The sequence below is a fragment of the Thermobia domestica genome, chromosome 16 (assembly GCF_964235325.1).
Source record: "Thermobia domestica chromosome 16, izTheDome1.hap1.1, whole genome shotgun sequence".
Taxonomy (NCBI): domain Eukaryota; kingdom Metazoa; phylum Arthropoda; class Insecta; order Zygentoma; family Lepismatidae; genus Thermobia; species Thermobia domestica.
In genome coordinates this window covers 17,076,026-17,102,856 of record NC_137469.1, presented here as the reverse complement: position 1 = coordinate 17,102,856, position 26,831 = coordinate 17,076,026, and the positions used below count along the sequence as shown (strand labels likewise).

Genomic DNA, 26,831 nt, shown 5'->3' with positions numbered 1-26,831 from the left:
GAAATATGTTTGTCAAAACTGTACAAATTCATTACTCTGCCTGCATTCCTTCTGCGTTGGGCTAGTGCAGGGCCGTGCCGTGGAAAATCAGCGCCCGGGGCGAGAATATACGACGGCGCCCCATACAGATATTCCAAGCAATTTTTCTTATGTTTTTTTCATTTTTCTCCCGAATTTTTCGTCCCTTGCTTCGGCGCCCAGGGCCGTCGCCCCGCTCGTCCCCCCACGGCACGGCCCTGGGGTAGTGTTTCAGCAGCTCCTCGTAAATAAACACACACACAGATTTTTTCACAGATATTAGTAAGCCTAACGGAATTCATGGATGGTCTGCTCAATCGGCTTCTTGAATAGATTGATTGACTGAGATTGTAGTATGCTGGGTGGAAGTTCGTTCCATGCATGGATAGTGGATGCAAAGAACGATTTCGAGTAGAATTTTGACGAATGTAGCGGAAGAGAAAGGACTTTATTTACACCTGATCTTGTATCGTGATCTTGATGAGCATTCAATGGTTGCAATCGTTGATTTAAGTAGCAGAGTTGTTGAAAGCTCACAGTCTTAAAGAGAAGTATGAGTCGATGCAGGTGACGTCTATCGGCAAGTTTCAGAAGGCTAAACTTCCTGCAGTATCGAGTTAAGTCATTTGATCGTTTGAGATTGTAAGCAAACCGTATGCAGGCATTTTGGATACGTTGTAACTAGGGATGGCCAGAACCGGTTCCATCAGGAACCGGTTTTCGGGTCTGAACGGATCCGGGTCTAGAAGATCCGGTCCAAGAAGATCCGGAACCGGTTTTTCGGATCTAGGTCTGGAACCGGTTTTTCGGATCCAGCTCTGGAACCGGTTCTTCGGATCCAGGTCTGGAACCGGTTCTGAAAACCAGATCTCCAACAACCGGTTCCTCGTGGAACCGGTTCCGCCGGAACCGGAACTTTGTGGCCGTCCCTAGTTGTAACCGGTACACTAATTATTCACTCAAGTCAGAAAGAGCTACATCGCAATATTCAAGGTGAGAAAATATTTGTGATTTCACAAGTAGTAATTTTGTTTCAGTGGGTAGAGTTTTCTTTAGTCTAATGAGTAGATGCAAAGACCAGAACGCTTTCTTACATACAGCGTTGATGTGAGGTTTCTACTCAAGAAATTGATCTATTATTATCCCGAGATTTGTGATCGTTTCAGAAAATGGAATATTTGTTCCATTTATCTGTACTGCTGGTATATTCGAACGATGCATTTGTATAAGTCGTTTAGAAGAGAGACAAATGCATTTAGGTTTAAATGGACTTATGGTTAACCCAACAAAGAAATACAGTTGTATTGTAATAGCAAACATAATAAAACTATCATTTTTGGTAAGAAAAATAGCCGCCCCCCAAAAAAATGTATCTGCTCCTCCTTTGCCCCCCTAAGAATTTAAACCTGGTGTCGTCACTGGTACAGGGAAGTGTATTAAATTTCAGGGAGAGCATGTAAACTAACTAAAATTTCATCAATCCACGTGCACTCCTTCTGCCATCTTTCAACAACTCCTGGTACATTTCTGCTCAATATGGTAGACGTCACGTCAGTTGTTTGAAGCAAAATAACTAAGAGAGTACTAGTATATACTAACTAAAGATCGGTACTCTGACAATACGTTTTATAAGGAGCTAATCAATGTAACTCCATTCATTTATTACTATTTGAAGCAAGAGAAAACATAACTCCTTTTTATATATTCTAAAAATTAAACTCTGGTACTCGCACATTAAGTTATGTTGCCATCCATAACTTACATGTTATTACAAAATAAATAAGTTATTACAAAAATTAATACAAATATTATTTAAAAAGTAGTTAACAAGGAACATAGACAACATGGTAAGTTATCAATTACCGTTGAGTTCATTTTTTTAGTCGCTGTCTTAACCTAGATTTTTGGGTAATTCAAATTCTGGTCACACTGTAATTTCTATGGATGGCAACACTGAAAATTCTTCAGATTCATATTTTCGGTTGTAGAATAACATTATATATTATTATGGTAAGTTACATTTCATTATCTTTTTTCACTTACGAAAAATGGGCAAAAGAAAAATTGTTAGCTTTTGAAAAATATTTAGTAGTCTGAAGCCTTAAGAAGCCATATCTCGGGAACCGTAAGTGATGAACATTTTTGTACCAAATAGTAACCAATGGCCACTCTTCAACTGACCACTACTTTGGCGAGAGTCACCGGTACCAAAATGTTCACCATCCTCTTAGGTATTGATCAACACCAAATATCATCTCTCTATAACTAACCATTCCTGAGATATTGGCCCAAAAAAGTTCGGATTTCGGGAGATTTAAGGAACCAAACCATATCTCGGGAACCGTAAGTAATTGAGAGCTGATATTTTGCGAATTTTTCAATTGTGAGTACTATACTGGAACGTAATTTCATATTCTTTAAACAGCCGTTTTACATGTTGATTATAAAATTCACCACCTAAATCTGTTTGTATGTTAAACACGGGCAACTTGTTTCTTTTTTAATTGTTGTTATTGCTTTTAGTTTTAGGACCTTTCTTTGTTTTTAACGGAACACAATATGCATATCGTGAAAAAATAGCAATACAACATAATATTAATTAAATATATTTAAAACATACTTCATTCGTGTATTTCTTTTATTAATGACTATTGAATATACCCATGCTCCGCACGGAGGCTATATTTGGAAGTCAACGCATGTGGGAGTATCACCATTGATTTCAGCGACCGCGAAAACTATGGATTTGATACTAATATCGGTCATTTTGGGCTATTTTTTACATGTCTCGGTATCCCCCCCCCCAACCCGCTCCCAGCCCGCATACAATTGTAACTAAATTTGCAAGTCATCGCTAATGGAAGTGTCACCATTGATTTCAGCGGCCGCGAAAACTATGGATTTGACACTAATACCGATCATTTTGGATTACTTCTATATGTCTCGGTATCTCCCCCACGGTGACCCCCGGCCCGGAGCCGAATAGTGTGAATTTGGAAATTAATGCGATCAGAGCTTCACCATTGATTTTAGTGACCGCGAAAACTATGAAATCGACACTTATATCGGTCATTTTCTACTACTTTTACATGTCCCGGTAAACGCCCCCCTGAGACCTCCCTGGTTCGAATTTTGACAAAAACGTTTAACTCTGGTCTGGAGCCTGGACCAAGGTATTCGTGACTAAAATTTGGTAACTCTCGGTCAATTTGTCTGGTTCCCAAGCCGGTTCCGGTAAACGCTCCTGAAACCCCCCTGTTTCGAAATTTTAAAGAAAGGGCTTCGTCTTGATCTGAGGCCTGGGCCAAGGTACCCCTGACCAAAATTTGGTAACTCTAGGTCCAATCGTCTGGTCCCCAGGTCGCACACAGACAGACAAACACACAAACAAACTCTTTATTTTATTTATATTAGATTAGATAACTGGTTGGTGATTATTATTTCCGAAACGAAAGAAATCATCTCATTTTATACACATACAAATACTCGTATATATATTATGTTTGTCCTCGTAGTGAAATATCGCACACACCCGTTTTCTCATTGTTTGGAATTTATTCCATGAAACATGGTGTACTTCGAAAGATGATTCCTTATCTATTCCATAATATATATTTCTAATTATTATTATCTTTCCAATATTTTACATATCTGCTAAATCCATTTGTAATGCTTGTTGTCTGCGTAAAACAATATATTGTACAGGAAGTTTTAACAGAACTCTTAATCAAAACGTGTGGAAAAAATTTAGTACTCACGGAAATTATAAATGGACAGATACAGTATATTACAAGAATTGCTTAATGAGTATAATAGTAAAGTAGAAGTTAATAAGAAAAAAATTTTTTTTTTTTTAAAGTCCGTTCTGGCAATGCTCTTGGAGCAGGCCTGCAATCAGAGAGGTGCTAGGGGGCCTAGCGCTCGTAAACTTTCCGTGCCCCCTCCAGACCTCAATACAAAACGCTATTCTTAACACAAAAAGCACAATTTAGATATTTGTTATTGAATTTTTAATGACTTGGCTCTCCCCTAATATATTCGTGGACCCCCAACCCTATGTGGTTGGTTTCTATCCTGTCTTGGAGTATTCTTAACTTTTTTTTTTTTTTTTTGTATCTTCGAAGTTGACGCCTTATATTTAGTGACTTTTGCTCCGTATTGGCAACACTGCAAGCGACGTACAAAGAGATAGGCTGTTGTGTATGAATGTAAGCAATAGAAGTGTTACTACTACACGCATTCGCATTTGTGCAACTTCCCCTCTTTCCCCTTCCACAAATTTTCTGTTTTCTCAATGGTATATATTAAAACAAATAACAAAAAACAAAACCTTACATCTTTCCTCCACCGACATCAAGCTAAAGAGGGAGAGAGAGGGAAAAAAATACAAGGTTAGATCCTTAAAATAGGAGAAGTTAAGTTTCTTTAGGGTCAGTTGATGAAAACTATCGGAACGGTTTACAACTGTCAAGAAATGCATCACGGAAGAGGCAAGGAAGATATTATTGGGGAAAAGTGATTGTGCTTCTTTTCTTTTCTTTTTTTTAAATTATTATTATTATTGAACCAGTTGTGAAGGAACAAGTGTTTTTTGATATTAATTCTCCAATCAAAATTTCACACTAGTGAATGACTGACTTCTTCTGCAAAGATAGGAGACTCGTTTTGGAACAATTCCAAGACCTACGCAGGAATGGCCACTGTTCAGGTACGATCAATTTTATTTGTTTAAAATTACAAATGAAAGATTCAAGAGTTTGGAACAAATTCTTCAATAGGTTTATTTTTTTTTTATTTTTTTATTTTTTATTTTTTTTTTTGTTTGTTGACATTAAGCGTCTGTGTCCAGCGCCAATTCAATGTGAGGCATGGATCTACGGTTTAGGATGGAATACGAAACACATTAATGTGTAAAAATGTTCTCCCACTGGGAATCGAACACGGACCACACTCCTGCGTCCTAAGTTATACCTTCGAAAGCACCCACCTCTGTGAAAACTCGGATGTGATTCCTGGCGGGAGCTCAACTGGTTCGAAAGTATCAAGATGGCTCAGTGGTAGAGTGCTTACCTCTGGTGCGTGGGGTTCCTAGTTCGATTTCCGTAAAAGTAAGTTTGTCGTGGCCAACATCGTGTCTGTGGGTTTTCTCAGGGTACTCCTGTTTCCTCCCACTCTCTCATTCCACCAATAATTCCGTCATCATTCACTTGCCGCAATCATCCGTCTTCCTTAGAATAAATGGCATAAACGTAAGACGTTAGACTAAAATATTTCATTTCATTTCGTTTTTAAATGTTTCGAAACTCACACTAAGTTGTAGGTTCACCTTCATATAAATTCAAGTCCAAGCAATGGGGCCGCGGTGGCTCAGTGGTAATGCGTTCACCTCTTGTGCATGGGTACATGGTTCGATCCCAGCTGGTTCGCTCGGTGTTCTCCCGTTTCCTCCTACTTTATTTATTCTACCATTGCATTCATTTCTCATCATCACCGCCTCCTTTAGCCTAGCTGACATAATCGCGGGACATAATACTGAAATATTTCATTTTTTCAAGTCCAAGCAATTCAACCAATCGACTGTTTATATACTGTATAAATGGTCTACCCGATTTTTAATGCTTTCATAAAAACGCGACTTTCCCAAAGCGTTGCAAGCAAAATTTTAGTAGGAAAAATCCCACCTTCGAAAGGGTTTAAGACAATTGAAGCAATACTGTACTACTGTACAATTGTCATCTGGAGAGAGCGACGTCAGCTAACATTGTCTGCTTGCGGAAAAGGAGAGACATTGCTTCGCGATGGAAGACTAAAAGAGTGAAGAAGTCATTGAGTATATCATGGATTAGAAAAAAGAAATTTTTCAGTAAGTTTTGCCTCTTATCTCAGGGATACGTTTTGGCATTTATGTAATTTATCAGTAAAAAATAAAATAACTTTAAATCTTCTCAATCTTATTTTTTTTAAAAAAAGAAAAAAATTAGACCTACGTTTTATGTTATTTTTTGATAATTTTAAAATTGTATGCATTCATGCTGCATAGAACGACACACGCAGGAATTCATTTCGGGAGAAATACAAAGGATAAACTAGGAAAAGTTTTGCAATACGACGCAACTGTGTGTCGCAGAGTCTGCTTCTTGGTGCATGCTGAGACATGTTCATACTTGCACAGTATCCGCTGCGCGAAGTCTATGGGCTGAGTTATTCATTAGCAGTGATAGTCTAAAGTGTTTGCTATGGCATATTGATCACAAAATGAGATACAAGCAGTTTTGCGGTATAAATTCGCGTGTGATTTAAACATAGACCAGTACTTAGAAAAAATAACGTTTGCAATAGGTGATGTCTGTCCACATCCTATTACTATATTCAAGTGGTAGAGAATTCCAAAGAGGACATTTCACTCTGGAGGACGCTGAGGGGGTGGGAAGGCCATGAACGTCAGTTACGGAGGAAAACATTACTGCTGCTAGAAAATTGCTTGACGAAGACAGGCGAGTAACCTACCAGCAGATTGAGGGTACCTTAGATTTAAACGTTCCAGTAATTCGTTCTGTTCTGCATGATCATTTGCGAATGAAGAAACTTTGTTGTCTGTGGGTGCCGTATAGTCAGACTGAAGAGCTGATGACACGACGTATGACATGGTACCGGAAGATGCTGCAAATGTTTGACAAGGGACAATTTCGATATGTGAACAACAGCGTGACATATGACGAGACTTGGTTGTACTATTATGATATGCCGATCAAAACTCAGAAGAAAGTTTCGGTCTTTGATGACGAGGATACACTTGTAGCTATCAGAAAATCCTGATCACTAAAAATGAAAATGATAGCTGTATTTTTCAAATCGAGTGGAATTGTGGAGTATGTTGTTTTGGACACACAAAAGACAGATACAGCTAATTGGTACACTGAACGGTGCTTGCCTAAAGTCATCGAAACTATGAAGAACCTACAACCAAACTGAAGAATGGCCACCTTATTCCTCCAACACGACGATGTTCCAGCTAACCGCACGAATATTTGCACTGAATATTTAATCATTACAGGACTGAAACTTCCTTGAACACTCTTCTTACAGTCCAGACCTTGCTCCCTGTGACTTTACACTGTTCCTGTATTTGAAAACGAAGCTGAAAAGGAGGCGGTTTTCCAGTGATGAGGATCATCTGAGAGCTTGGGACAACGAGTATGTCTTACTCCCTAGTAAAAATGGGCAGATCTGGTTTAACGTTGGTTTCGGAGGATAAAGAGGTTTATTGAGTGTGGTGGAAATTATTTTGAAAAAATTAAATCTATTACAAAACTTTCCTAGTACCCTCTGTACAAAGCTTTTCAGAGGGGGAATCCAAACTCAGTAAATGGATAAATTATATTAAAATTTGTAAAATCACCTCTAAAATTACAAGTCGGGATTTCCGGGAGAGAGGTTCGGACCCCTTAGCTCTCGGTAGATGGTGGGTCAGTGGGTCAATGGTCAAGTTTTCATTGAACCACACCATCTCTGATGAGCGCATAATCTCCCCCTAAAAAGAATATTCACACCTTAAAAAAATACATAATGTATTCTTTAACTTTTATAACTAAGTATTATTTATTAATGTATTTAAGAATATTTTCTTCTTACAATATGATTTAGATTAAATTACATTTTAAGTATTCACTATTTAAAGTAGACCGCACACGTCTTTTTTTCAATTCTCAAAGTAGTGAAGCAACATGTATGCAACATATGCAACCAGTTGCAGGTAAAGTACTCAAGAATCTCACAAATGGACCATATTGACATAAACAACGTGTTACCTCGCGAAATCTAACGTCTAAAATCCAAAAGCAAGAATCTTTGAAATGAAATCTTTCAGTTTTACGTCCCACGGTTATGCCGGCTAGGCTAAAGGAAGCGATGATGATGAGATATGAATGCAATGGTAGAATGAAAAATTGGAAGGAGACTTGAGAGCCCCGAGAAAACCCACGTAGACGGCGTTTGTCCGCTACAAAGTTCACGTGGCGTAAGCGAGAATCGAACCAAAGTCACCGTCCGCACGCACTAGAAGTGAATGCTCAACCACTGATCCACCGCGGCCTAAAACAAGAATCTTTACAAATGGTGCGTAGAAAAATATTTTGGGATTTTGTTACACCGTACGGCAATTATGAATAGCTAAAAAAAAACCTTCGATTTAAAACATTTTATTACACAAAATAGCTACCGGTATAAATTTATTGCAGAGTAAAGGTTCTTACTTAGATCTGTAGAAAATGGGCAGTGTGGCTTTACTTTTAACTTTTAAATGGATTGATTCACTCGGGATTCTCGGATTGAAATCAATAGTGCAACAACAGACCTCTCACGATTTGCCGATCGATTAGTAGACTCTGATTGAAAGGTTGGCCACCCTTGCAATATGCAATGTAGAAATGCACACATGAGAAATTTATAATACAATATATTAATTTATTCTGTGATAACCCCAAACCGAATTAATAATTATTATCTACAAACAAACAAGCCACTTGACATAAGAGCCCATTTTGTTAGCCTAAGTCTGCTCCAGCGTCATCTGCTAACCAACGGCTTAACTACGACGGACACGTGGTCAGCGTGCTGCGACACTCTGTCCCTAATAGACGCATCAGGAGCTTTCTAGTCCTAGTGGCCATCACGTCTTTTATTTTCGCGCGATCCCCAGTTTGCCTCACGATACTGGGTGGATGCGGAAAATTGGGAAGCACCGGCCGGAAAACGAACCCGAGAATAATTATTATCCCCCATCAGGATCCTACCGCCTACAGTCGCACAATTTGTCGATGCCAACTAGATGCCGCGGTCGGATTGCCGCCGCCTTTCCGAGCGATTTTCGACCGCGACGAATAGTTGCCTTGCCGAGCAGTCGGCAAACACTCGGAAATGAGCATTAAATGCGTCGGCGCCACCTTCGAAAAGAGACCGACATAACGAGTCGGCATAGGGTCGGAAAGAGGCCTTTCCGACTGTTTTGCCGACTCTGACCATCGGCAACAGTCGGCAAATGGCATTATATTTTACGATTTTCGACCGCTTGCCGCCTCGGCAAAAGGTCGGCAACTTCGAACAAGTAGATCGTCCTGCCGCCGCGGAAAGATGCCGGCTGCCTCCGGCGGCCCGCCAGCGTCGACGGCGGCAATCCCTCTTTGCGACCGCGACTTCGTGATGGGGTTCGGTTATGTGAATTACCTTCATCAAGGATCTGGAATCTTGACATTCCAAGAAGTCAAAGTGTCCTGCACAGGGGAATAGTAATTGAATTCGGGAAGCACATATCTGTGTGAGGAATCCCAAATTAGTCAGATTTTGAACAGGGATATTCATAATCTTAATTGGTTGATTGGATGACTTGTATTTTTACGTTTTTGTAAGCAGCGAAACTATGCATGCAGAACTAAACGTAAAGCTTTATTGTCGAATTCGAACTATTGTACAAAGCAAATAAAGTGATAGCATTTAAACAACTCAATTTTAACGTATGTCAGTGGACCCAAAATAGCTACCACTTTAGCGTAATATTTCGACACCAAGGGTCAGATGCGGTTAACACAGGCCTGATGTTTCCGCTTTGGAACAGAGACGGATTTTTAGCGGTATGAAAATAACACCACGTGGCTGCTACACAACTATGTGAGTTGAGGAAGGAACGCAGGCCAATAAGAAATCTCCTACTAATATTAGTAACTGCTTTACTTATTAGTGATCAGGGAAATATTTCATTTCTTAAGAATAACAACTGAACAAAATCACAGTCACCTTAAAATTCTGTCAGGGTTGCAGGATGGCTGAGTGGTAGAGCGCTTAACTCAAGAGAGTGAGGTCCCTGGTTCGATCCCTCGTTAAGTAAGTTTGTGGTGGACCACATCGCGTCCTTGGGTTTTCTCGGGGTACTCGTTTCTTCCCACTTTCTCATTCCCCAATTTCTTCCATTCTTATTCACTTGCCTTAATCATCGTCTTCTTTAGCATTTAGGACATAATCGTGGGACGTTAAACTGAAATATTTCATTTTATTTTTAAAAAATCCAGTGCATCAGATAAGTACATCTATACCTTAATTTTAAGCGAGCACATTGCCTTCCAATGATATCATAAATATCTAGTATCTGAAAGTGAGAATTCATGTATTTTTTTTTTTTTAATTTTTGCTATAAGCAAATCTTTATTCTGTATATTTGACGTTTCAATCAAGTAAAGAACAACTGGTATTTCCTATAATCTTTTACGAAAATAGATTTATGAGCATGTGTATTTTATGACATTTACATGAGTTGAAGTATTGCCATCTGTTGTTTCCAGTCCATCATGCTCGTCTTTGTTATCTCTTACATTTCGTTTCTCGTAACCACTTAACAAATAATTTACATCGCACTTTATCATCTCTCATAAGAGGAATTCTCGTTTAATAAGAAAAGTTTGTTTTTTGTAGAACTAGCTGTTCTGACAACTGCATATAAAGCAACAGCAATGGCGCATTACTAAAATAACTCATCATCCTGTCAAGTAGTTGATTTCACGACTGCAATTGTAATACTTTATTCCAAAGTGCGATGGAGTTGAAGTAGCATCAGACTTGCGTCAAAATTTAACAAAACACGAATAACATAGAGCCATTGTGTTTAATAGGCGCAGCTATTTATTTTAACTGTGTAGTGCTGAGTACTGCGTTTAATACTCTCCCACTAGAAAACGAACCACAAGCACCCTAGCCTCTGGACCAAGTGGGTTCCTCACATTGATCTTGTGGCTTGCATGCTCACTCTTGGTACATACAGTTCCGGATTCGATACCCGGTGTGAGAATCCAATCTCGTCACCAAATTGTAAAACGTGAATGATTTCAAAATTACACAATTTTTATATTGCATATCCTCTCTCCCTTTAACTTGGTAGGGGGGGGCACGGTGGCTTAGTGTTAGATCATTTACCTCTGGTGCGTGGGGTCCCTGGTTTGTTTCCTGGTCAAGTAAATTTTTGATGAACAACATCGTGTCCGGGAGTTTTCTCGAGGTACTCCTGTTTCCTCCTACTTTTTCATTCCATCAGTTCTTTCATCATCATTCACTTGCATTAATCATCGTGTCCCTTAGCCTAAAAGACATAATTGTGAAACGTTAAACTGACATATTTTATTTTATTTTATTTTTCCTTTAACTTCGTCGCGTCCAACTTAACTCATGCATCCTTATAACAACTTTGGTATCCCACGACCCAATATATAATGTAGGTACGTAACAAAGACACAATCAACAACACGTTCATTCTTCGCGGATTCTTTTATTTCATTCATATTATTTTTAATTAACAATTTCCTTTTGACATATATTGCCTCCAAGCCTTATGAACTACTTATGCTCAATTTTTCATTACGTAAATTATCTATTTGGTCGTTTATTAACAACCTATCACGTAAATATGATTCCAACACTCTCACTTTTTCTAACAACGAAATAACTAACTTTTCTTCTTCTTCTTCTTCTTCTTCTTCTTCTTCTTCTTCTTCTTCTTCTTCTTCTTGAGAGGTATTATCAGTATACTGAAATATTTATGGCCAATTTCAGTCTATATTTCTACAAGAACGCTGAAATTTGGACATATTAGGGTGGTTCGGATTTCACTTTAGCTTGTAGGCCCACCCTCTCATATATCGTCGGTGCTAAAAGATGACGCAAAACTGTCAACAATGAAACAACTTTTTGTTCAACACCTTCATTTGCAGTACATTCGTGGGACAAAGGGAAAAGCAACTGGCCATCCTTTCTCTCAATGTACTTTCCCCGCGGGCGATATTGAGCAAGCTGGTAGAGAGGTTGTCTTCAGATATAACCCTCATATAATAAAGTTATGTGACAAATATTTTGCTACTGTTTTTTGTTGAATTCTGAGCGGAAATCGACGATTATAATTTTGTAATATGTCCTGACATACTTTTACAGCTAACTGGTTTTTGGTTTGCACAAAAGAAATCCCATTATTTTAACTGCGTCAAAAAAAACAGTACAAGAAAGTGCAAATTCCTTTCTGACGTCACGTGAAGAAACCGATCTCAAAATGAAATGTTGATAATGAAAGTTTATTATGACGAGCTGTGACGGAATTTACGTAGGAATATTACGATCACTAGGAGGAACGTGTAAAAAAAAAAAAAAAAAAAAAAAAAATTGTAAATACATATTTAGACGTTTTTGGAACGGAGGGCTTTCTTTCTTGAGCTTTCAAGGTATAATCGTGGAACGTAAAACTACTTGATTTTCTGTTCCTGGCCGAGACACGTCACATGGCACAGACACGTCATTTCCGGGATATTGGGTTAGCCCCATGTTTGCTTAAGTCCCGGAATTACTGTGGGAACTTTATCGGATAACAAAAGGACGAGTTTTGGACATTCAAATATTGTTCTATGACAGACGCGACTCATTGAGATTCAAGGGAAATCAGGTGAGTATTTCCATTATTCTTAAAGTTTCTACCATAACAAGCACATTCTATTGAAATTCAAAGGAAATTACGTGGATATTTCTATTATCCTTAAAATCTCTATTGTGACACGCATATCATGTTGAAATCCAAGGGAAATTCTTTGAATATTTCCATTATCCGTAAAATTTCTACTGTGACCGGCGCATCTCCTTAAAATTAAATAAAGTCCTGTTGATATTTTCCCTTGTCCTTAAATGCAACGGAAAATCGCATGGATATTTCCATTATCCTTAAAGTTTCTATTGTGACATACACTTCCCCTTACGGTCCAATAAAATTCCGTTGATATTTTAGATTATCCTTAAAATTTCCATTGTGATAGGCACGTACCATTGAAATCCAAGAGAAAAATCTGGGCATATTTTCATCATTCCCGAAATTTCTACTGTGACTGGCGCATCCTATTGGTATCCAAGGGAAATTCCGTGGGTATTTCCTTTATCCGTAAATTTCTTCTGTGATGGGCATATCCTGTTAAAATCCAATGAAAATCCTATTGATATGTCCATTATTCTTTAAGTTTCTATTGTGAATGGCAAATCTCTTTTAACCCTTTTAATCCCACTGTTCCCAAATGGGAATAATTTATTTTTTTCAATTTTTCTCTGTGGATTATTTGTTGTGGATTTATTTTGTCTTTTACAATAAGGACCTGCTACCAGTCCATCTGCTACTACTAAAATGCTCAAAATATTTTAAATGAGGTCAGAATCAATAAGTGTAGAAGGAATTAAGAAATTCTGAAAAAAAAATGGGATTAAATGGGTTAAATTCAAGGGAAATTCTGTGGATATTCTGCGGGAAACTCTGTGGATTATTCTGAAAGTTTCACTCTATGAAACAGGAATTGAGGCATTATAAAAAAAAACTATTTTTTTTAAAAAAAAGATTGAAGCCTTGCAAAATGTAAGAGTGGAGAAGAATGGAGGAAATTAACTGCATCCAACTTAAATACAAATGAGAAAATGTTAGCAGTAGTGTGTGAGAAGAGGAAAAAATATAGATGCAATTAGAAAGAGGACGAGAAACTGGTTGGAACATTTCTGGGAAGTAACTGTATAATGAGGGGCGTGCTAGAAGATACGGTAGAGAGAAGAGGAGGGTGGAAAGAGATTGTAATGATGGAAGGTATTACAACAGAAACTTACTAATTAAAAAAAAAAAAAAAAGTTAGCTGGAGACTGGTGCATAAAAGCTTCTCAGTTTTGCGACAAGTGAGCTATTATTATTATCAGGGGCGGTTCCAGGGGGGCAATTGCCCCGATCGGCCTTCCCCCCCGAAGAGGAAACTTTCTCATTATATATATAAAAATAAAACGCATCCCAGAATTTGGAGCTCTTATAAGTAGCTCTAAGTAGCAGTATTACAACCCACCGCCCTCGGAGAAGTCCGTCCTAGATCCGCCCCCGATTATTATTATTATTTGCTGTATTTAGGTTTAAGCCGGTTTCAGCTTACTAATCTCATGGCCGTCTCTGGCAAGTGCAGATTATTTGAAGAGTTCTTCTCCAAAGAACTTTCTGACCATACGACAGGTATCTAGTATTACTGATTTTTGTGGATTTGTCAGGAAATGTTTTCCGTTTATCTGCTCCAGTTGTGTCACAGTACTTTTGCGGACAATTGCTTTAGTTGAGATAATGATTGGTCTTAGTGTAACTTTCTGACATTTTCGTAGCTTCTTAATTTCGTTTGCCAGGTGTTTATATTCGCTTATTTTCGTACTGAATGTTGTACGTACGCTATGAGTCAATGGTACTGCTACATTTATGAAGATTACTTCTTGTTATTATTATTATTAGCAGTAGTAGTATTAGTATTATTAAAGTTTAAACTGCTAGAGAAACACAGAAGACGTGTGGAAAAGAAAACTTAAGAAAATGAGGGAAAATATACTATCTGGAAACTGTAGCATCAGGGCCGGATCATTTTTTTTTTTTTTTTTTTTTAGGGAGGTGCACCAATAGTTACCAGTACATTTGAATTGAATTGGATTTTTTTTTAAATGCCTTTAGTCATCTGTGGTGTGAATGAAGAATTGTCCTGGAAATACTGTACTAAGTGTTTGCTTTCGGTGAACCCTTTTCTTTCAACTTTTTGAAAATTTACTTAAGCTGTCGATTTTGCAAAACTTCCCTTTGTTTTAAGCCCAAACGAAAAGGTGACAGCAGAAATTTTCGAAAAGTGGTGCTATTTTCACTGCTAGCTTCTCACTTTAGGTAGTGTATAATTACAACGAAGGCGGGGTGCACGTGCAACTTTGCACCTCTCCCCTAAATCCGGCCCTGTGTAGCAGGGTGCACGTGCACCTTGGTCTTATCTAGATTGGTTGTTGATTTGACTTTAGGTTTAGCATCCCTTTTAGCAGTGTGATGTGTGTGTGTGTGATTTTATGGGACGTGGACCTATAGCTTAACATGGGATCCGAACCACATGAGCATTCGCCGGGAATCGAACCCGGGTCTTCAGCACGTACACTAACCGCTTATGCATGGGAGAGCTCTTTAGATTAGTTGTATCACTAAAGACAAAAACAACGATATCTAATTTAGAGAAGAAAGAGTTTCAATTGATACATTCTCTACATGTGCGTCAAATTTTTATTTGATATATTTCACGCTCTTTGTTTATTTATGGAACTTTAATATTCTGCCAGGGGCGAAGCAACAGAGGGATCCCTGGCGTGGATAATACATTTCTTGGCGTGGATTATACATATTGTGAAAAATCCCATATATGTTTCCAATTTCGACTGAAATTCCCTTTATCCCATTCCGAGCAATTAATGTCAAAAGATCTCATAAAATGCTAATTTTTTTCCCACGAGTTGGCATCACTGATGCGCAGTGCCAAACAAAAGGAAGAAATTCTTGAAGTGTGTGTGTGTGTGTGTACGTGTGAAATGAAGGTGTGTAGGACGAAATGCTCTTGACATAATGAAAGGAACCGGCAATACGAAAACAACTCTTTTTTTTCTTTTAACGTTGATTAAGGAAACTTCCTATCTATAATTACATCTTCTGACACTCTAAAGTAATTTTGTATATTGATTCAGTTTGTCTGACAACTAAGTAAAAGACAAAAGTTATTTTAAAATATTACATAACAAAAATACCGAAAGCGATACTTCCGGATTAAAAAGCTTGAAATATGACCTTGCTATCCGTTGTAAATAATAATCCGAGCTAAACGAAAAGTTGTCCATACGAGGACATCCTGTATTTACAATGTTTTTTTTTTACATTCTTGTAAATCTTGGTTGTGAGTATGGAAGTCAGACGGGAAGTTTCTAAAGTTGTCGGTTACGCTTTTTTGTTGACGACAGAGGTAATATTTAGTTTAGCTTATTTAATAATTTAACAATGATTCACATTAGTGGCTACGCAAGGGAGTTTCGAAATTTAACCTCCTCCCTTTGAACAAGATCTCTCTCTCTCTCTCTCTCTTATATATATATATATATATACAGTGGCGGATCCAGGATATGATGAAGGGAGGGGCTAAACCATAATTTGCCGCTTTATCCAGTATAAAGCAGGATTGAAGCCCATTTTATCCAGTGTATACCTGAGCGTCAAGAAGGGGGGCTATAGCCCCTATAGCCCTCCCCTTAGATCCGCCACTGTATATATATATATATATATATATATATATATATATATATATATATATATATATATATATATATATATATATATATATATATAGGATGTAATAAAAAGATACGCCAAAATTTCAGGGGTGGATTCCTTACGGGTAGACAAGCAAAAAAGTTTATATGACCATATGTCGGGAAATGTATCTTTACAGAGTTAGACCATTGAGCCACCTAACGATGTAAAATAGTGACATTCTGGTTGCCCCTTAATGTGACTTAATTTAAACCTCAATAACTTAGCCTTTAATTAAGTTAGGAAGGTAATTTTGGTATCTGTGTATTCCTGAAGGATGACGCTTGCCGCCGATATGTAGTTTATGAATGTGGGGTGTACCACGGGGGAGGGTAATTACTTTTTATTTATTTATTTATTTATTTATTTATTTTTTGCTTCAGGATTTTGGGGATAGCATTCCTTTCCCCTTGGGGATATACTCATAAAATGCATATCGGCGGAAAGCGTTATCCTTCAGGAACACGTTGCTACCAAAATGATCCTACTAGCTTAAATAGGGGTTGAGTTATTGAGGTTTAAATTCATTCAATTAAGGAGTGACCAGAATGTGACTGTTTATCAGCGTCAGGTGGCTCAATGACCGTAACTCTGTGACGATGCATTTTCCGACATATGGTCATATTAACTTTTTTGCTTGTCTATCCATAAGGAATCCACCGTTGAAATTTTGACGTTTCTTTTTGTTATACCCTATATATATGAACTGAAAAAAAAAACCCTTTACATCAGATCTATAAACTTGATATCTTAAGTAAACCTTTATTCTAAATCTGTACCATTTTTTAATTACTCTGTTTATATTAACAGTGGTTTCCCACACTTAGATTTCACTTGTTAAAATATATCCATATACAGTATATATTTCCTAATCCATCTTCCAAATCCCTATAATCACTATCTTCATAATGTTTACAAATATTTTATTTTTTATATATTTATTTGCACAGGCTCGTTCCCATAACTACCTACTTATTGATAAACACTTTGTGCCTCAACACTTCCCCTCCCCCTTTTCTTAATCCTGGATTCCTCTTTCAGAGATTAAGTATTCCATCATCTTTCGGGTGAATTTCTCTTCCTTGTGGATTTTGTGAGCCTCTCCTGGTTGTTTATTTCTTCCTCCTGCTCTGGTATAGAATGCCTTATGGTCTGATGTGTATATTTTCTTCAACGATTAAATACTTCCTGTTACGGTAATTGATTTGCATTTTCCCTCCTTCTTCCCTCAGGCACAACGCTTTCTGGGCTTCGATCACCCAACTGATCACTTTCTTGAATAAAGATATGAATTTGATGTTTATGATGCAATCGAATATCCATATATATTCCATATATATTCCATACTATCGAATATCCATTTACTAATACTCGATAAGTATTTAGTCCTACTTTGCTTTGAGCTATTTCTTTTATAAATTTAGGTATTTGTGCCTGGTGATTTTTAACCCACACAGTTTTCCTGTAATTTGCACTGAGTCATTTGTTTTCTTGTGAAAATTATGTGGAATCGTAGACCAACCAGCTGCGAGGCTTAAAAGATAACATTTTTTTTCCGCAGGTGTATTGGGAGAATGTTTGGAATTTGTGTACCAAAGAACATAATTTATTTGTTGTATCCACTTCCCAAACATCTTTGGGGTCACATTATAATTTGATTGCAGAAATCTTGTTTTCAATAATTTCTTTACGGATTGAAGTGTTCTTTCCGGATTGAAGTGTTCTTTCCGCTGCACCATTACTTTGTGGGTGATACGGCGGAGCATGTATTAACTTAATTCCTCTCTTCGAACAGTAAATCTGAAATTGACTTGAGGAATACGGAAATCCATTATCCGTAACTATAGTCGCTGGAAAACAAAACCAATGAAAAACTTATTCTAATTTATCTGTTGTTTCTTCTAAAGGTGTACTTTTTACTACCCAGACTTTGATCCACGTAGAGAATACGTCGGTTAATAATAACAGTGTGAAACCAAAAAGGGAAAAGTGATCTAAATGTAACCTTTTGCCATGATTTATGTTCAGTTAGCTAATTATGATATATTGTGTTTGAGCTGGTGCGACAACTTTGTCATTGATTGACAGTAATTACATTCATGAACGCAAGTAGTTACGTCAGAAATTACATCCGGCCATCAAACTTGTATTGTTACCATACTGATCAATTTCTCTACTCCTAAATGATTTGCATGCAGTCTGGCTTAGTACGTTACGTCGTAACTTAGCAGGAACAATTACGCAACCATTATAAAACAAAAGATTTCCTTGAATCTCTAATTCGTAGCTATGCTTGAAAAACTACTTTTTTATGTTCCTTGGTGCCTAAATTTTGTGGCAGTACCATTAATTACTCTGTTAATTTTAACAGTCGTTTCCCACAGTTACATTTAATTTGTTAAAATACATCCATATATATATTTTCCCTAATCCATCTTCCAAATCTGTATAATCACTATCTTCATAGTGTTTACAAATATAATTTTTTAAATATATTTATTTGCACAGACTCTCTCTCATTAACTACCTAAATGGTTTATGACCTATTGGTAAGTACTTTGTGCCCCAACATGAACTATGCTGGCAAATTGTAAGAGCTGATTCCTCACTTCAAAATAAGAGAAAAAACTTATATACGGGGAAAAGTGCGTAATTTTAGAGCTAGTGCTGTCCAAAATCGTCAAAAATTCAATTTCAACAAGCCCTATTTCGGATTCAAGAAACTGTGAACTCCCTGTCCATATCAGCGTAAATGAAGTCATACATACGCAATTCAAAAATTCATATTTTATCGATGTGCAATGCGTGTGCAAGAGATTCTTTACAGGGTATAATTCCCAGACATGTTTTCAATAGAATTCTTGGATACGCTCTGATTTCAAACTGGGTGCAGAGTAGGTAAAAAGCAAACGTTGACAACACTGGACACGAAATTCTTCGGCGAGAAATCGGAAGTGTTAGGAACCGTCAGCTCCACAATGTTTTGTGATAAGAATAAAGCGTGCTAATGTTTTGTTTCGCGCATTTACGTGTAAAAAGTTAATTATATCATAGCATAATACGTCATAGCATCAGGATCGGCTCTACCACATGTGCTTGTTGAGTTTAACGTCCTTTTCAACAGCGAGGCTATATGAGAAGGGACCTACTGATTAACGTGGAATCCGAACCACATGAGCTCCCGCCGGGAAACGAACCCGGGTCTCCCACGCCAAAGGCGCATACGCTAACCGCTTAGCCACAAAGGTCCTCTACCACATGTGCAACAGTGCATTTCCACAGGGCAGCAGAGTTCGAGGGGCTGCAAAATTTGTCGTAATATTACTTAAAACAAATATTTCTTGTTGGGAACAGACTTCATGAGGATGGTAGTTAAATTTACTAAGCTGACCTATTTGAATACAACATTCATAAATCATGTTTAGGTAGCATTAGTTTAAGGTCACATGGACAGTACTAAAGCAAATGGCCAAACAAATCCTAGCATGAATTGTTTGATTGTTGTCAAATACAAGAACTCAATTCTCGAACAGAATCAAACACCTGTTTTATCTAGTTATTTATCACCGTTTTGATATGAAAACTGGTCTTGTGTTTGTCACAAACAAGTTCCTTATCGTTGAAGGTGGAAACAAGATTTGTTTTATTTCTTTAACAGATGTAAAAGGAGAATAAAGAAATAAAGATAAAAGAGGTACTTGCACTGAAATTACAAACTGATACATTGAAATTGAAGCTCGATATTGAACTCTATAAAAAGGATGACAATCTTTCCTCTGCAGGTGTGTTAGTCTTTTATTTAAATAAAAAAACATATACAACGAGACTGTATTTGTAGTGTTTATGTCTTTCTGAGTGCGATTGCTCTTTCCCTCACCCTTTGTTGTTCATGGGGTAGCAAACTTAAAATCGTGGCTTTTGAGATTTGTTTAGAAATGTTGTCATTGTACGGGGCGGCAAATTGCCTAGGGCCGACCCTGCACAGCACGTATTATTACGAAGACGGAAAACCATGAAGCTGGCAGTCCCTAACACTACCGTCTTCCCGCCGAAGCATTCTCTTCATTGTTGTCAAAACTTGCCTCTTGCCTATTTTGGACTCGCCTTGAATTTAGAGCATCTCTGAGAATTCTGTTGACAATATATCTGGGAATTATATCTTGCAAAAAAAAAAAAAAAAAAAAAAATCTCTTGCACATGCACATCCATTGCAGTTTGATTAAATATGATTTTTTTAAATTATTAAAATTCAATCAAATTTCTGGTACAAAACGTCCCAGATTCGTTCCAAGATCATGTGAGTCTGAGGTAGGGAACATCGTGTTCATGAGTTTTTTCGAGTTTCTTCCGTTCCCTCCCACATTTTCGTTCCAAGAATTATTTCATAACCATTTAATTTCGTTAATTATCTATCTGCTTTAGACAAGAGGACTCAATCGTGGTATGAATTTTGAAGATATACTTCAGCATGTGGCAAAGTTATTCTGTATGTGGCAACGTTATCATAAAATGGGCTGGCACGGTAGTCCAGTGGTAGAGCGCTCAATTCTGAGGTGATTGGTCCGATCTCCGACCAAGTAAGTTTGTGGTGAACAACATTGTGTCCGATGGTTTTATAAACGACATAATTGTGGGGACGTTAAACTGAAAGATTTCATTTCATTTTCATGAACTTTTAGACTTACAAAAAAATCAATTATTTCAAAAACTACTCATGAGAATTTAGGCTTAATCACACAATTTTGTTCAGTTCGATCACCTCTGTTGATTGATATATGTCTCTTCTTTGCATATTTTATTATTCGTTGTATATTATTGTTTTTTTTTTTTTTTTTTTTTTTATCAAAGTGCAAGTAATAATTAAGGATAATACGGGTTTCAGGTGAAAAACTCGCTCGCCTTGTTAGTCTTACGTAACAATCTATAAGTTGTTGAATACCTGGAACTTATAATTTCGCTGTCAGATACGGAAATAATACATCTACATACATATTTAATACTTAGTTAAATGCCATGTACGATTGTTAGATGTTTCAGAGAACAAATACACAGATTATTACCTATGCGTGATAATCAAAATTCATATGTAAGAAATTATATGTGTGTGTGTCTGATTTCACATAGTAAAGTTGAATAATTCTACTGTAATTGGAAACTAGGGCAATTTCGTAAAGAAAATGGGAACACACAAAACATCCAAATCCAATAGAGAATGCTCCAAGAGCATTGCCAGAACGATTTTTTTAAAAATTGTTATTAACTTAGGGATGCAAATAACCATCGGCACGGGTGAGTTCTTTAATATCACTATTAAAATACGGAAGGTAAGTAAATGATTTGTACTGCGGGATGTGGACTAGTAGCTTATTTTATTCGGCTAGTAAAATTTTGTTGTTTATTTACATCCCTGTATTAACTTTTACAGGCTTTATACCTTGTTCTATGTACTTTATTGTTATACTCATTAAACAATTATTGTAATTTGTATGTGTATCTCTTGAGTACTCAATTTTTTTCTACGTGTTTTGTTTAAGAGTTCTGTTAAAACGTTCTACAATATGTTTTTAGAAGACACATGCTCAAAATGGAGGGCTCAAAACGAAAAATTCGCAAAATATCTTTTTACTACTTACGTTAATAATGGGCTGAGATATGACTCCTTAAATCTTCCGAAATCGGAACTTTATTTGGCCAATATATCAGGAACGGTAAGAGTGAGGCGAAAAATTCCAACATTTTCTCAGATAGTTTTTGATGCTCTATCGAATTGAGGACTCAAAATTGAAAAATTCAGAAGTAATAGACAGACAGACAGACACACACACACACACAGAGGGGGGATTCAGTAACGAACTTTTTAAGTTAGTTGACTACTACACGAATGTTTGTATTTTAATGGATATTTTACATTTCTTAACAATCCCAATGCTTTTCTATGAATTCAAAAAAAAAAAAAAAGAAAGAAAGAAAAGAAAAAAGAAAGAAAGAAAGAAAGAAAGAAAAGCAAAGAAAAAGAAAGAAAAGAAACCTTAGAAGCAGTGGCGTACGCAAAAGGGAGATTTCCCCGAGTTTTAACTCATCTTCAACAAGATAGTATGAAAACAATTACATATTAAAATATGTGAAGTATACAGAAATCTTGAAAGAATATAAACACTTGGGGGCGTTTGGTAGAAATTCTATGTACGCCATTGCATGCAGAATATATTGAAATTCACAATAATGTGCAGTTCTGTTTTTTCGCACGACTTACAGAAAGTGTTCACGACCATAATTTCCTTGATTTACCGGTATTTTGAAAAATGTTATAAATCGTTTTACGAAGGAAATTGAATTGTATAACATAACAAAGACAAAACCTACAGGAAAAACGTAATCCTAGTATAATGACAAAGAAATTAAAGCTTTTTGCCAATCCTGTCCATATATTATCTTCTATATTACATGGATCACTTTCATGATTACGCAAGGTCGAAGAAAGGAAATTACACAGTGTAACTTACCTAACAAAATGAGCACAGTACAGGTAACATATTTTTAAATCACACTCGACCCTAGTCATATGAGCTAAACACGCTGTTCTGATTGGTTGAAGTTATCCGTTTCTCGCCATGTAGCATACTAACAGAAAGCATAGGCTGGCTACTGTCGGTTCTCGTAGCCGTGCGTGCTAGTACAACATGCTAGTAAACATAATCACTTTTGCCGTGGGTTCAAACCCGGCCCAAGTAAAGATTTTTTTATTGATTTTAAATTTTCATAACACTTTTTTCATTAAAATAAGATGAAAATAATACACAAAAAAGTGAAAAAAATGAAAATGAATTTAAATCTATAAGTTTAACGTCCCACGGTTATGCCGGTTAGGCTAAAGGAGACGGTGATAATGAGAAATGAATGAAATGGTGGAATGAAGAAAGTGGAAGGAAACGGGAGAACCCCGAGAAAACCCACGAGCACGGTGTTTGTCCACCACAAAGCTCACACGGCGCGAGCTGGGATCGAACCAGGGACCCCAAGCACCGGAGGTGAACGCTCTACCACTGAGCCACCGCGCCCCCCTCAAAAAAGTGATTTACTTACGTTACGCGTGCAGTTTTGCTATACGAATCCATAGTATAAGTAGTAGAAGTAGTAGTAGTAGGAGGAGGAGGAGTATTAGTAGTACTAGTAGTAGTAGTAATAGTAGTACAGTAGTAGTAGTAGTAGTAATAGTAGTACAGTAGTAGTAGTAGTAGTAATAGTAATAGTAGGAGGAAAAGTAATAGAAGGAGGAGTTGTAGTAGTAGTAGTAGTAGTAGTAGTAGTAGTAGTAGTAAGAACGAGTTAGAAGCCCCGCAGGGCTCGTCTTGTTCCACCTTGACCCCATGCAACCAATCAGAAACGTGTATTTAGTTCCTATGGCTAAGGTCGAGCGTGGAAAAAATATGCGTGCAGACACCCCCCCCATAATTTTTTGTTGGGTGAGGTCCAAAGATTTTTGGGGAGGGGTCAAATACATGTGTGTAGTATTGAACCTGTGTTATTCTGTACCTGAAAATACAATAAGTAATTGTGAACTATTATCACCTATATTCTCAGGAAAAAATAGAACTAGTTGATTTTATATGAAAAGAAAGAGGGCAGATGATATAAAATCAAATCTATATATTCACATCAATAATTTATCTGTTAAACAAGTATAGTTGTGCTTAGAAGATATATAAATATTACTCGAACTACGAGGTTTTGGGAGGGTGCGGACCCGGTGGACCCCTCCCCACCCACGTCTGTGTGCCCCTGGCAGAATGGCAAAAGCAGCAAATAGGGATGGGCACGAGCGAGTTTTCTTTGAAACTCGACTTGACTCGAAACAGGCATCTTTGAGCTCGAAGAATTTCCCCCAACTTGACTCGAATTGGGGTCGAGTTCCGAGTCGAGTCGAGCCAAAACGAGCCATATCGAGCTAAATACTGTGTGTAGTTTCAAGTACTCTCTTCAAGTATCCTACATAGACAATATAATTATTTTCAATGATACTACTACTACTACTACTAGAGCTTTCTATTATTATTATTATTATTATTATTATTATTATTATTATTATTATTATTATAACGCCGTGTATAACCATGAAAGATAGGCGGTTTGTATCTGAATACAAAATTAGTTGACTACAGATCTCGGTCGTCGATATGTCTTCAGAAGACAAGGACATCGTTCACGAGGTTCTGAGTTTGAGTTTTGCAGGAGTAAGTATTCAGGCTCGAGCCAAAAATTGTTAAAAGTTATAGGGCGCCAGCCAAACGTGTTCAAAACTGCTCGGCCCGGGTTTAGCGTTGTCAATGGCTCGAGCAGCTCGACTCACAGCTCATTCACTATCGAGCCGAACCGAGAAGTGAGCCGAACCAACAGCTCAACGAACCGAGCCGGCTCGAGCCGATGGATCACCAGAGCCGAGCCCGGGTTGGGCTTCTGCTCGGGCTCAAAAATTTCACCGTGCAGGTCTCAGCTTTGATGGTAAGAAATATAGAATATACCTTGATGGTGAGAACTACACAGTTGGAGCTCACGACATTTGAGGCTGTCTCGTTATGCAAATCTTTTGCCGTCTCGTTATCGAGACGAGACAAGATGAGAGCAGTGTCCTGTTTCGTAAGCAACACTAAAAGTATTCCACAAACTCGACTCGACTTGAAACTGACTTCAAAAACAATGACTCGGCTCGGAACTCGACTCGAAACTCGAGAAAAATTTGAATCGAGTTTCGAGTCGAGTCGAATCAGCAAATTCCAAAAACAAAACAACAAAACAAAGGAAATTATCATAGTGAAGGTACATATAAAGAAACGTAAATCAAATACCTCATTAACAGTTTTAATGCTATAGAAACGCAGTTGCAAGCACAAAGACCCTAAGGAAATATCTGAGAAAGAAAACAGAAAGAAAAACTACATAATTATATTCTACAGAGAGAAAAAGTCGTTAATACTTGACAGTTCGCGTGATGAAAATTATAAAAAATGGATACAGCCAATCCAGAAAGAAGTAGAACTAATAGTTGTCAAAAGATAGTGTAAACAGATAATTAATAAAAAGTTACCTAACACATTTGTATAGACTTAATATAAATTAAAATTCTTGAAAAAGAAAACAACACAAAAAGTGCAGAAAGTTTTACAAGTTAATCTATCAGAAATTTTCAGAAACGTTCATAACTTGTAGAATATTGTTTGGTTAGTACGGACGTTATTAGTAGATGGCGTTGTCCCTACATTTTGCGTGAGAGAACTATGGTGAGGAAAATACTCATGTTCCTGCCAGTTGACTTGAAACAGGGGTGGACCAAGGTCCGGGCGACTGCTCAGAGCGCCATAATCAGGAGGGCGCCAAAACGAGCCTCAAAAACTAAATTTTATAACGTATTTTCTACTGACTTTTTTTTTGTTTATATTCCTGTAAAGTAGCATCAATTACATCATCTTTTCCCATTTAACTATGGAAGAAGAGAGTTTCGTAGTACTAGTGGGGCTGTATCGACAAATGGAGACATGGCACGTAGAAGAAAGAGTAGAGGAGGAGCTAGTATTATGTATAACGGGCCATGTTCTTTGTAAACTCTTCCCAGGCAATGAGTGTAATTGGACTTTATATGTATTACTCTTTTAAAGTGGTACTGGAGAGAGGAACATAATGTGGATTGAGTTCGACATTCTTCAAGACATTAACATAGATGTCATTGTCAAAGATTTTGCAGACAGAAAAAGTTCGGAAGGTTATACTGTTGCGAAGTGCTGAAAACAATTTATTTAAAATGGTTTAATTTGTTGCTAATTTTGAATAATAGTAGAATATATTTTTTATTGTTTTTCTTAACTTTTGTTATGCTATTAATTGTCATGCCTGAGGCCAAAGGTTGCAAAATTAGGAGAACAATTTTGTAAATTATTCTAGATTTTAAGGTACTGTTTTCATGGAAGAATGGTCTGCTTTCATCTCTGATAATCATGTGAGCAATGTTGCCACAGTCCAAGCTCTGGAGTGGGCTGAAAAATAGTACCAAATTGAAGCAAAAACGGCTGAATTCATTATCCTATACCAGTGTGTTACATGGCTCTATAACACGAAACTAAAAGAGGTAAAGTTATAGAACACTCGTCCCCTCTTCCAAGACTTCAAATAAAGAAAGTGTTCTTTTTTTTAAAAAAAAAAAAATTACTTTTTAAAAATATCCAAGAGGATCCCGAACAACCGTAGAAGTAGATGAAACTTTTCTCGCACGTAGAAAGTTAACAGAGATCGCAAATTAAAGGAGAAAACCATGATCATCTTTAGTATGTATTGTAAGGAAACCAAACGCGCCTCTATTTCAAAGTGATCAATATACCAAAATCGTGTTATGGCCATATATGAAAAAATATATAAAACCAGGAACAAATCAATCATCTCCGAGTTCGTGTATAAACAGTACATTATACTAAAATATTAAAATACAAATTATTGCACTTATTTTCTCTTGTTTCACGACCGAAGGAGGATAGTAGAATGTAGAAGAATATAAGATAAGTAAACTGACATTTGTAGAAAAATGTAAAACCAGTCCAGGGTCCTAGAACCTTCCCTGAAAGACATCACAAGAAAGAGATGTAGG

The 26,831-nt window shown here is 37.2% G+C and overlaps 1 protein-coding gene across 1 annotated transcript in view; it reads left to right on the top strand.

The window, feature by feature from the left end:
• The first annotated feature begins 4,354 nt into the window (after window positions 1–4,354).
• Window positions 4,355–26,831, top strand: part of LOC145672930 (very long chain fatty acid elongase AAEL008004-like) — a 63,641-nt gene continuing 41,164 nt past the window's right edge. The window contains exon 1 of the mRNA XM_081742149.1: window positions 4,355–4,726. Coding sequence (XP_081598275.1) covers window positions 4,712–4,726 — 15 coding nt within the window. The 5' untranslated portion in view covers window positions 4,355–4,711. The remainder of the gene's footprint in view (window positions 4,727–26,831) is intronic.